The sequence below is a fragment of the Dunckerocampus dactyliophorus genome, chromosome 16 (assembly GCF_027744805.1).
Source record: "Dunckerocampus dactyliophorus isolate RoL2022-P2 chromosome 16, RoL_Ddac_1.1, whole genome shotgun sequence".
NCBI lineage: Eukaryota > Metazoa > Chordata > Actinopteri > Syngnathiformes > Syngnathidae > Dunckerocampus > Dunckerocampus dactyliophorus.
The window spans coordinates 16,745,262-16,758,355 of record NC_072834.1 but is presented as its reverse complement, the minus strand read 5'-3'; the positions used below and the strand labels follow the sequence as shown (position 1 = coordinate 16,758,355).

Here is a 13,094-nt window from a genome sequence, read left to right as displayed (position 1 = left end):
GTGGATCATCATGATAACATTCTTTACTCAAGAGTCTGCATGATATGCTGCTTACTGCTGTGATTTGGGCCAAAAATGAACTTCAAAATATGAAGCAATAAGTTGCAAAGTGAATAAAATGAGAACTGTAGATTGTCATAATAACATTCCTTACTCAAAGTGTGACGGTGCATTTTAGTGCTTGCTGCTGTGATTTGGGCCAAAAAGCGAAGTCCATTATCTTGTTAAAAGTCTTCCCAAAAGAGCGAAGGTTGTGTATTTTCTTCCATTTTTTTTTCTTTTAGAGCTGATTAAGACGAGACATATTCTGGCAAAAATGGCAGAGCTTTCGGGTGGTCGATAAATACTCTGCAGCCACTAAGTAGCCGCTGGCATCATTATCCACTGCTCATTTGTACAAGTGGGATGTTGTTGCTTCCCCTTCTTCTTCTTTTGTTGCCTCTCGCTTTTACACCCCCCATGCTTTGTTCTTCTATTATGGGAATTCCAAGCAGGCCAACGCCTCCCTTCCCCCTTTCCCCCCTTCAGAAACGACATCCCTCCATTCTCATGGATTTCTCATGGGGTTCGAATGGGGAGGAGGGAGGAGAAAGGAAGGAGAGCCAGGCTAATTCATCAATAATCTTTACCTAATCCCTCCCTCTCCTTCTTCTTCTTCTACTCTTCCACTGCCTGAAGGCGCTCAAGCAACACATCCATCCCCCGCCTCACCAAGTCTGTCTGAACACGTCCAGAGGGAGCGCATGGATTGAGTGTTATTCCGTATGCTCCCCCCCCCACGCGTTTGTGCGTGTGTGTGCGCAGTGATTATAGCAGACGAGGTGTGGCGGAGATGGGGCGGTGTCCATTGCTTTGTCTGTAGCGCCCACCTCCAAGCAGGGGTGGATCCTGAGTATCAGCGCCTATCCTGGAGCAGAGAGTAGTTAGCTGTTAGCTGTGTGCATGCCGGCCGGCTGGCTGTGTTGTAATGCTTGTGACGTGGAGCTGCAACACACACAAACACACGCTCCTCAACTGGGATTTTAAAGCCACAGGGAATTAGACAAGTTCAAGGAGCGCGGTGGAAAACCTTTTGTTAGGCTGCAACAGGAGCCAAGAGAAGAAGAAACTAGCAGTGCAACAAAGAGTGTCAGTGAAGTGAAACTTGGGAAAGAAGAGTTGACTTTGGGATCATTCGGACCAAAAAAGGATGCAAGAGTAACACCATTTGGAATATGGGACTTTTAATCTCTGGTTTGGACTATGGGAACAAGAAATTATGTTTCTGTGCTCAGCTTTGGGTCATTTTGATAAGTATGTCACTTATTTACTTCCACTCTAGAATCTCTTTGATTCCACAGTGTTGGTGTCGCTGATTAGCATGTACCGGTCAGTGCTTTCAAGTTCGGGTCATGGATGTTAATGGGGTCGCACGGAATGCCAAATGCAGTTTTATCGATCTTCCATCAGGCCAAAGGGCCTTTTGAAACTGAAAACAATAACTGTTTCATGTCTTTAGTGGATTGTCTTTTAGTGGTGCAATTGCAACTATAGTGGAACTTTTGTTTCTCCGGTTTTGTAGAATTCAGTTTTCTATAAAAAATGATGGCACCAAAAATGTTTGTGCACTGTCTTGGTTATCATACGGCCAAACAAACTAGTCGAGTGCCCAAACAAAGCATCCACCTGCTGCTGACTGAAGAATGAATAGTATTTTTTTTTACAGTTGGGACACTCTAGACAGACCTTTCATCGTCTTTATTGTGTGTGTGTGGTTTATTTATTCATAGAACACACACAAAACGATAAACAGCTCTGCATCTGTCTCCTTCCTTCCTCCTTTCAAGCACTGCGCCATGCATTGATGAGGCCTTCAAGCGCACTATTTCTGAGTGTTAAAGGAAATTGTGCTTTTTTAAAGTGAAGGTTTATTTGTTCAGAGAAAGCTGTGCTTTTTAACTGCTTTTAAAAGTGAATACGGCTGAAAACAAAGTGCCAGAACTTTGATTTTAAAAAAAAGGTGAGAAACACTACTGAATCCAAGAAAGAACTCGAAGTAGGAAGGTCGTGTCTGTTTCAATAGGATTGTAATGTAAAGGTTTCTCGTTAACACAGGTTGCAGGGGGAATGGTTTAAGCGAGACACATAACTTCTCCATTGGGCATTTCTGTGTGGAGTTTGCATGTTCTCCCCGTGCGTGCGTGAGTTTTCTCCAGGTACTCCGGTTTCCTCCCACATTCCAAAAACATGCATGTTAGGTTAATTGGAGACTCTAAATTGTCCATAGGTATGAATGTGAGTGTGAATGGTTGTTTGTCTATATGTGCCCTGTGATTGGCTGGCGACCAGTCCAGGGTGTACCCCGCCTGTCGCCCGAAGTCAGCTGGGATAGGCTGCAGCATACCCCCGCGGCCCTAATGAGGAGAAGCGGCATAGAAAATGGATGGATGGACATAACAGAAAGTGAGGCGGGCCAGTGTATGGAATGACGATTGCGCCTGCTGCTGAAGTTTACAGTAAAGTTGAAGTGAGCAAATATACAGCTCTAACCGTCCACTCTTTAAACTTAACTTTGTAACCGACTCCAATGAACAAACCGTCACAGCAAAGTAAAACAACAACATTCAGGTGATCTTTTGTGGTTGTTTACATCCTGAGCAGGGGGCTCTTTGATCTCAGTCAGTGTAACTTGTACACCAATCGTTGTTTTGGCATCTCAACTACAAGGACATAAAAGACTCAACACAAAGACTTGATGCTAAAATTTATCAACATAAACATAATAACTCTAAAATAATTACATAGATCATACCAAGTTTAATTTATATATAGAAATTACTTACTTGTTAATTGTTATGGCAGTATTTATATATTTATCTGCAATGTTTTGATTCACTTGTCTTATTTAATGTGGCCACTTATTCTAACATATTTATTTACTATTAAAGTATTCCTATTTTATTACGATAATTACATTTATATTTATATTTATTTGTATTTGTTGAATTTTTCCTTTTCCTTAAAACTGCACGAGCTACATGCTGTCTTTTTTTTAGTAAAATATTGCAAATATTTTTTCAAATTTTAAAAATGTCCCCAAAATCCTTGCAACTTTCATTGAAGCTTTTTTGGAACGATGCCACAGCTTTGTCCATTGTTTTTTTTGTCCACACCAATCACAAAACTAGCAGGCACCGATGAGTTGATCGTTAGTTGATATGTTGACGTTATGGCACGTTGGATTTGAGTACGTTTGGCTGCTTTTCATGGAGGTGTGCTGTGCAACTTGCTTCTTCTTGTTCATGTTGTCATTTTCACTCTTCACTATGAACTAAAAGTAAGCACAATATTTGGAATGTCTTGAAACAGTGGCTGAGGGGTTGAGATTGCTTCCTTTAAGCCGGAAAGTTCAGTTAGGTTACTTTATTGATCCCCAGTGGAATCATGGTAGCAGGTAGCAGCAATGACAATAACAGAAATGAAAGCAAATATCCCTTGTCTTGGTATTTTACGTCAGTGTATTTTTCCTTTGTCCTTCGTCATCTGGGATAGATTCCGGTCCCCTCCATGTGACCTTGAATAGGATAAACCTTTTAAAAACAAATAAATCCTTAGATGTAACATATTTTTTTATCTCTCTTTGCAGCTCTCGCAGGGAAAGTCTCCCCGACCAGTTCCGATGCATTCCTCAGCTCCTCGGCGGTGACAGCCAGTCCTTTGCCTCCCAGCGTCTACCTGCCGGCCAACTTCAAAATGTCCAACGCGCAGCTTGCCTTCTTTCTGCGTGAGGCCCAGGTCTCGGGACAGAATGTGCGTGCCAGCAGTGCTCCCAGCGCCGGACATCCTCTGCAGCGCTCGGAGAGTTTTGTGGTTTTCCAGACAAAAGACCTCCCCGCCATCAACATCAGCTTTGGGCCTTTTGCCCGGGACCAGGCGCTGTCTAAGGAGTTGCTCCAGCCAACCAGTCCACTGGACATTCCTGGCCAGCTGACAGTCAACTGGAAGGTACGAGCCTTCATTGTCCAGTCGAGGGTGTTCTCCAACAACCCTACGGTGCAGGTGTTTTTCTACATCGCCGGCCGGGACTGGGACGACTTCAAAGCACAGGACAAGCTGCCTTGTGTCCGCCTGCATGCCTTCCGAGACGTGCGGGAGATTAAAACGTCCTGCCGCATGAAAGGCAACCTGGCGCAGTGCTTGGCCCAACTGGAGCTGCCGCCGTCCTGGTTTAACACGAACGTGGCCCCGCTGGGCCGCCGGAAAGGCTCTGCGGACGGGCTCTTGGACGGGCTCACCAGCGAGACCCTCCAGACAGAGCTCTACTACACACTCCACGAGCCAGACGCCGAGGGCGAATGTGGCGAGACCTCGGGCCACAGGGCCGGCGGAGGGTCCAGGGGGGAGCCTCTGTCGCAGCACCCACTGCTGCGCATTGGCAGCATCAGCCTGTATCAGGCCAGTCAGGAGCAGCTGCTGGTGGACAAGCAGCTGGACAAGAACATGTTCCTCAGGCTGCCAGAGAAGCCTCTCAAGCCTGGAGAGACGCTCAAGATTTTCTTGTTCTTGATGCCCAATTCCACCGTTGAACAGTTCACTCTCAAGTAAGTAGCAAATTATTTCTTCCTTCCTGTTTGCTGGCTGAATGTCACATTTGAGTAGCGGAGACTTGTGTTGAACCTTTTTGAACAAACCCTGAGTGTTTCCTTCATTGTTGAAATCAAGAATTGATGAAAAAATTATTCCATGGTTTATTCTTGGCATGAACCGCGGTTACTACGCACACACATACGGAACATCATCTTCTGTAGTTCATACAGAGTGTCAACAGTTCTCATCAGTGGAGAAAAGATGGCCGAATAACTCATGATGCAAAATTTTGCCAAGCATAATAGTATTGCAACACAGAGTGAAACATTTCTACTTAACGATACTGTGATAACATTTCAAAGTGTTACCGTACAAAATGTAATTATCGTATTTAAAATCACTGAATGACCTACAAAAGCATATTATTATTATTATTATTATTTTTACATTTCACCCTTCCGCTATTCCTGATTGCAATATCATATCATGAGTTCGCTGCGTTCCCATCTCTTATATTATTATAACATCCTAGTTATCAGATATGTGAAGTGCTCCTGGCGGGATACACTGGCTTTAAAGTTGTGTGGCTTTTGTACACAGTGTGCAGGTAGCAGTTTTGTTCGGAACAAGTTTAAATGTTGTGTGTTTGTGACAGCGCTTGAGATCGCAGTGTGAGCCAAAAATGGTATCTCCTTCCTGAATTTTGACAATTTTATTGAAGAGTTGATGGAATTGTAGTTCACCAGCTTGTCCTCCAGGTAGAGCATCGCCATTCACTTCAGTGTGAGCAGACTGATCGGATACCCTGTCACTGATATATAAATACAGACTTTCAATGTGGTATCCCCAAATAATAATCTTGTGGTAAATCAGCAATGAAAATCACTAAATCTGGTCAAAATATTATCGCTAAGGTGACCTGCTTTTTTAAATAAATTAGGGCTGTCAACGTTAACTCGTTAATAACACATCAGTGGAAATTTCCTTTAACTGCACAATTTTTTTGACGCGCAATCAATCCCACATAGTATCAGACCTAATAGCTGAAAGAAAAAGGGGAAAAATCTGTGCAGCGTGGGAGAAAGTTAGATGGTGCATTCAGGGACCGTCACACAAAGTGGGACACGTCGCAGCTTGCATTAAACATGCAGAAACTGCGGGACTTCTAACTGTATATTATTTTTGGAATAAAATAATGGCCCATATTTCCAAAATTGATATCCCTAAACATAAAGTGTTTTTTTTTTTTATTATTTTTTATCATTGTGCCTGAAATTTTCCCGCGACCCGGTGGTTGGGGACCCCGCCTTACAGCATGCTTGGGGATATGTGTGCTCTTTTACACATCCGAAAATACTGTAAGAATGCCACTTTTATAGAATTGGCTCTTTTATTTTATAATGATTTTATAAGATTCATGTCTATATCAACAAATGTAACCGTTGAATCGACCCGTATCGTTTGCACACTGCATCGAATCGTATCGCATCACATCACTTAAAATGTCAGTAGCGTTACATTGATGAGACAGTAGCCACCAGGAAGTACACTGTCAATGCTAACGTGTGAGTCTATCTTATCTTATTTATGACTAAGATGTCTTATTTTTTATTATCGTACCTTAATTTGTTTATCTAGATGCGTATCGAATCGTTTACCACAAAGAGACTACTTATTATTGTTAAAAACTTTTCTATCTGTGATTAGTTGTGATTAATTATGAGTTAACTGTGGACAAAATGTAATTAATCATGATTAAATATTTCCATATATATCTCCCAAGCTTGCATTTGCTTGTTGGTAGTTTGTAATGGTATTTAAAGTAGTAGTAAAGTAGTAGTCTGCACACTGGAGTAGTAGGAATGTTGGCAGGTGGCAGTAAAGTTTCTAACGTGTCAATTTACTCGCTACTGTAAAACTAGTTTTTACGTGTCAACCTTTAGCATCATGTCATTAGGCTCCATTCCTTGATGCTGTGTTTTTTTAATATTCTCTGACATTAGAGCGCGGTCTCAACGTGCCAGCACCGCCTTATTCTGGTAAACAGCACATTAAATGTCCCACTTTGACCCCCGTGTGGAAATGGACCTGGGGGAGCTAAACAAATTCTTCCTTATTTTCTGTTTATTGAAGTTTTTCCTTGTCCACACTGTAATAGTCACAGTTGGATAGTTTAAGATGAGGTAGCTGGAAGAACGTCATGAAGCGGCAGGCGGAATTACCCATTAACTTATGAAGGATGATGAAACAGCCTGCACACACATTATTGTAATCTTAGCATAATCTCTTACGGACTTAAACTCAGAGATTTGCTGAATAATTATTAAGCCTGAACGACTCATTAAGCGTCTGCAGAAAACCAGTATTGTTTCTCCCTGCAGACACGCTAAATTAATGCTGATTTATTCCAACAATAAAAAAACTTAAGAGGGGGAAACTTAAGGCCCAAATGAGTAAAAATCAACAGTAGGGTGCGTGTGTCGGCAACGCTGTTTAATGGAAAATGTGTGTAGTCTTCAGATGCGTAAACAAACAGTTCATTGACATTTTGCAGCACTGCAACTGTGATAACATGCTGAGTAATGCTACTTTCCATATGGAGGCCATTCATTTCAACCAATGATAAGACAAACAAGCAAGCAAAACAAGCAAACTCTCAAGCCATACAGCAGTAGGCGCACACGCAGCAACTTGAGAAATCATAGAACTCAAGAAAAAAGTACTTTTGTGGCACAGCAGCTTGAGAAAACAAAGAACAACATATATATTTTTGAAAACCTTCGCGGTCCAGAGGACTATAGTACAGCACAGTACAGACATAGCAACTTGAGAATAAAGAAAAACATTGTTTAACCTTCAGGCGTAAGAGGACTTAAGGGAGAGGCACTGCAGCTTCAGAAAAATAAAGATAAACATATTTTGTTTAACATTTGGACATAAGAGGTCTTAAATGGGAGACGTAGCAGTTTCAGGAAAAGTAAAGGAAAACATGTTGTTGTTTTTTTTAAACATTAGCACATTTGGGGGAGAAAAATAAAGAAAATATATGTTTTTTTTATACCTTAGGATGCAGGATGCAGGATGACAGGAAAGGTGCAGTCGTAGAAAACATATTTAACCTGCAGGCACTAGAACACTTGGGAAGAGCCACAGCAGCTTGACCAAAATAAAGAAAAGCATATATTTGTTTAATCTTAGAGCACCAGAGGACTACACGTGAGGCACAGTAACTGGAGAAAAAATATTTTTAAACCTTCATGCAGTAGTGTATTTCAGGAGGATGCACAGCAGCATGACAAAAATCAAGAAAACCATTGTTTTAAACATCTGGGCACCAGAAAAGATCAAGGTGGGAGGCACAGCAGCCTGAAAAAAAGACATATATATTTTTCACCCCCCACGAAAAGTATTTGTAAGTCATTGGGCACCAGAAGGCTTCAGGAGAGGTGCAGCCACATGAGGAAAATAAAGAAAAATATTTTCTTTGAACTTTTGGGTACCAAATGACTTGACGTGGATACACAGAAGTTTTTTAAACCTGCTGAGCCAAAATCGATGAAAACATCCATAAAATACTATAGTGATCACAATGACTTAGAATATAAATAAGTATTTATGTGGTAAGATGTTTGGTTGAGTGTATTATCAACTAAAAAAACATTCTGTTTCTGTGAGGTGTGGTTTGGAAAGTTGTTGTTTCCACGTCTTGTTGCCGCCAGACTGGCATCCATGTGAACCTTTCATTATTAGCGTTCCGACCCCATCCTCTCCCCCTCCCAAGAATCCCAAGCATGCGTCTTCACACTGTTGGACCAACATTTACATGCCCTTCACCCCCCTCGACATGTTGAGTTACTCATACAGAAATCTTGATTGTCACGAAAACAGACAGAGGGTAACTTCTTGTAGAACACGGTGGAGGCCTTGTTAAGCGTCCCTCACCTGTTGAAACATTTAGCTAACCGACACCGTGTCTGCACATCCCCCTTGCAGGGATGGAAATGAGGAGCGAGAAACCCGTGGACTTGAAAGGAGAACGGACAGAGAGACTAAAGCCCATCCTGAGTGACTCCACTCATTGGGGGGGTTGTTCCTTGAGCTCTGAAGCCGATCTAGGAAGGTGATTAAAGATGCAACGAGCACGGAGTCTTAAAAGATGCATCGGAATCTTCCTCCCTTTGAGTGTCCCTTTGCCTTGCCGTTTCTTGCAATTTAGCCCCTCTGGAGCGGTGGCCGCTTTGAAGGTCTTTGCCTTGTTACGCTGGACGATGCATGCCAAGCAGCTGATGCAGACCCTTCTTAGGACACTTGTGGAATATCGTGGCTGCTGCTTCTTCTTTTCCCTAACAGAGCAGTCACAAATGCACATTTGTGTGCCCCTTCAGGCAATTAACCCCCTATCCTTTACCCTGTAAGCCTAAATCCTCATTGGGACGCATTGAGAGAAGCCCTCTGTCATATTTAGTTGCCATGGCGGTACGATTTTTCTGTCAAAATGAAGGAATGAATACATTTAGAAGGAAAAGTGCGAAGTGCATTATTGACACATATTATTCCCAGGCTTTTGCGGCTGACATAAAATGATGTGGCAGGCCACATCTGGCCCACGGGCCTTGAGTTTGACACATGTGCGGTATAGCAGGGGTCCCCAACCACCGGTCTATGACTAACTACATCAAATTTTTATGGAAATGATAGTGGTGCAACGATACACAAAATTCACGGTTTGTTTCGGTTTGATACATTTGTGTTACGGTTCGATACTTTTTCGATACAAAAAATAAACTATCTTGCCTTTTTACATTTAAATTTGATTGAAATGGCCGACATTTTTCACATTTTTCAACATTTTCAGCATGGTATGAATGTGGGAGGCGGAGCTCAGTGGCCCTGTGCTTGACAATGCAACCTAAGCCAGAGTAGTCAATCGCAGACACACTGATTTTCAGCACAGAGCGGCGTCAGAAATTGATAAAATAAATATGAAACCGCGTATTGTTCGATAGAGAGGTCGCGATTTGGTACGAATGTATTGAACGGTTCGATACAGATACACGTAGTAAATGGGTATCAATTTTGGAAATATGGGCCATTAGTTTATTAAAAAATAATATACAGTCTGAAATCCCACAGTTTTTGCATGTTTATGTTGTTTGTTGCGAGCAGCGACCTGGCCCTCTTTGTCTGACAGTCCTTGAATGCACCATCTAACTTTCTCCCACGCTTCACAGATAGACTACTATACTGTATCGTTCTCCTTATTCTTTCACCTGATATTTGGTCCCAGATGATGATACCATGTGGGAATGGATGAAGGTAAGGTTTGATGATGTTATTGACTGCTAATGTGCATATTTGTTCAGTGAACAAGCTCAAGTTAATTCATGCTAGCGCACTGCTTGTTAGCACAGACATCAAACAGCGATGCAATAATCTTCTCTTACTCATACTTGTGGAGGGTGGGTCTGTATTTTTAATTTGATGTTGTTCCAGTCTTAGTTTTACACAATACATAATAATAAGGTAATAATACATAAAATTAGACGTAAATTTGATTGCTGTAATGGTTGACACCAACCCCCACTAACACACCCACCCCACCCCACCCCACCCGGTCCGCCGGAGATGTGGGAATCACGAGCCGGTCCGTAGATCCCAAAAGGTTGGGGACCACTGCTGCATATGACAGGAGTGCTCTGCTGTTTTTGGGAACCTGCTGCAAAATTGATAGCTTTGAATTGAACTTGTGGGTCTGATGTCATTTGTGGACTAGATTTGGCCCATGGACCGCCAGTTGACTAACATAATACTGACAAAGAGACCTCTTTTGCTCCCTTTTCATTGCATGGCACCTACTTGGCTTTACTAGCGTTGTTTTGTGCAAAAGCAGGTAACGCAGGTGCTAGGTACTCAACACGGAGGTGAGTGGAGGTACAATTTTGTGGCGGAAAAGCGGCATAACAGTAGAACCCTTTTTGGTTTTTGTTGATCACAACAAGCAAAGTTGGGTGCATACGACTTTTCTGAAGTGGTCTCCTTACAGTTCTGAAAAAACAAAGTCATCCGATCTTGATCTGATCAAACCGGCTAAAGTCTTTCATGCTATCTTTCTCAATTATGGACGTTTGTTCACATTTTAGCACATTTTCACTCCAAATGAACCTCCAATCACTCTATCAAACCAAACGTTGTTATAGTCCACTCCGCTGAAAGCTTTTTATTTGCCAATCCGGGGACGTGATTTGCACAGTTCCTCTGCAAGTTCAATCCGGCATATGGCTGAAGCAAGATCAGCCTACGGGGACGGGGATGGGATCATCCATATAAAGTGACACAAGGTCGTCTGTTGCTGCTTCGCAGTCTGTCACATCATTAAAAAACATATTTTAGCGTTGAGCGTGCGCCGTTTTACGCCATGTGGCTCGACATGAGCTTTCAAACCCCCTTCCCCCAGTTTCTGTTAGCGCCATCTGTGAGCTGTCGTACAACGGACGAAGCTTCCATTTTTACTGCTTATGAAGTGGTTATTGTTATGATGATGATGTGTATAGCCACAAGCTACCCTGACTTTGCACAGTGTACTTTCCAGGCATCAAATAGAGACTTAGCCAGCGGTTATCAAAGGTGTTCGTAAGTAGCTTAACCCCAAGTCTGTTCACAGCTCTGAGGTCATTCCAGGCCAAATACGTCCCTGCCAGTTTGTCCTTAGTCCGTTATTGTACACATGCTGAAATGCATAGAGGCTCACATTCTTTGCGATGTGCTTAGTCACCTTGGAAACTGGAGGGACTCCACAGCCCCCGCGGTGGCCCATGAAGGATTCACAGGGTCTTAGGAGGCTTAAAGACACAGAATGAGCGCTGGATGCCAAGGAGGGTGAACCACGAGAGCACTGTAAGCAGGCACCAGAAGGCCTCAGCGGGAGGCACAGCAGCTTGAGAAAAATAAACAATATTATTTAAACCTTATGGAGCACAGGACTACAATAGAGGCACAGCAGCTTGAGAAAAATAAAACATTTGATAACAGATATATAGATATACAATATACATAGTTATACTTGTAGATATAGCTCTTTCATCTTAAGAGTGCCAGAGGACAACAAAAGCAGTGCAGCAGCTTGAGGAAAAATAAATATTTTTTTTTTTTTACATTCAGGCAATTGAGCATAACTTTTTTTTTACTTTTGGGCACTAAGTCACGTATGGGGGATGCACAGCAGCTTAAGAAAAAGAGAAAAAAATGGTTTTGAGTACCAGAGAAGTGCAGGGTAGATGCGGGAACAACAAAAACATGTTGAATCCTTTGGACAATGGAGAATTTCAGGAAGAGGCACACTAGCTTGACAAAAATTAAGAAAAACATGTTTTTTTTTTTTTGCTTTCAGGCATCACATCACTTAAAATGTCAGTATCGTTACATTGATTAGACAGTAGCCACCAGGAAGTACACTGTCAATGCTAATGTGTGAGTCTATCTTATCTTATTTATGACTAAGATGTCTTATTTTTTTATTATTATGTATTATGTATATTATGTATATGTATATTATGTATTATTATGTGTAAAAGCGGGTGTTATTTCATGTCTAGAAGGCTCTAATAATGTTAAAAAACAGTATGTAGAAGGTCCTAAACAGGTTTTCTATGCTCTAACTATGAAAATATTGCATCTATAAGTAAGGAATTCACTTATCACGGTCGGGTCTGGAACCAATTAACTGCAATAAACGAGGGGTTACGGTACACTGTAACATGGAAGGACGGGAAGACACAAACAATAGCTAAAGTGCTGTCACTGTTACACTCACACAACAACATCATGCTAGCTTAGCCTAGCCACTAAAGAAAAACGAAATGATCTGTCTTAAAGCTGCCGCCTTTGTAGCTAACTAACGGATATTTGGCAGAGCTCTGGGCTTTACTTTACTTTAAGATGTGTAGCGAAGCCTACTCCTCCCCCCTTTTTGTTCTCAATAAAGTTGTGGCTCATCTAGCTAGGATAGTATCCTGTCCACAAGGAAGGAGGTTTTTTCCTTCATTAAAAACTTCAAAAGCGAGCATTTGAGTGCCTCGTCTCTCACGAGTGGCGCAAATAAATGAGATGGACTTTTCTCACGTTTGGTGCTCATAAGAAAAGCAAAACGCTGTTAAAAAGCTGACTTTTCAGGGCAGTGTGGAAGGTGATAAAAACCTGCTTCCACGTATAATTCTAAGCGTGAAGCTATTTGTCATATAGGCAATAGCGGCTGTTCTAAAAGTGCGTCAGATTAATGACTTAATCATACTTGAATGAAATAATTGCGCCTCGATTAATTGCATTGGAGCCTTGTGATGCTCTTTATAGGGAAATCTGGTTTTATAGCAAAAGGTTGAAACATGACAGCATAGCTGCAAGTAGAAATAGCGTGTACTGAATGGCATGTAGAAAGTCAGCGTCGTGGAGTCCGTCTCATGCTTGACAGCCCACATCGGCATCTTGCTATTTTTTCCTCCCACTTCTTCTCTGTGTCGCTTTATTTCATCTAA

At 42.0% G+C, this 13,094-nt stretch overlaps 1 protein-coding gene across 2 annotated transcripts in view; it reads left to right on the top strand.

Annotated features, from left to right (window-relative positions):
- The window catches only part of tmem132e (transmembrane protein 132E), a 496,716-nt gene that overhangs the window by 344,923 nt on the left and 138,699 nt on the right, over window positions 1–13,094 (top strand). Inside the window, exons 1-2 of one of the 2 annotated variants that reach the window (XM_054754824.1) lie at window positions 675–1,293; window positions 3,626–4,580. In XM_054754824.1, the coding sequence (XP_054610799.1) occupies window positions 1,215–1,293; window positions 3,626–4,580 (1,034 nt within the window). In that variant the 5' untranslated portion in view covers window positions 675–1,214. Of the gene's footprint in view, window positions 1–674; window positions 1,294–3,625; window positions 4,581–13,094 lie in introns of those variants that run through there. The other variant, XM_054754825.1, reaches the window with a different exon arrangement.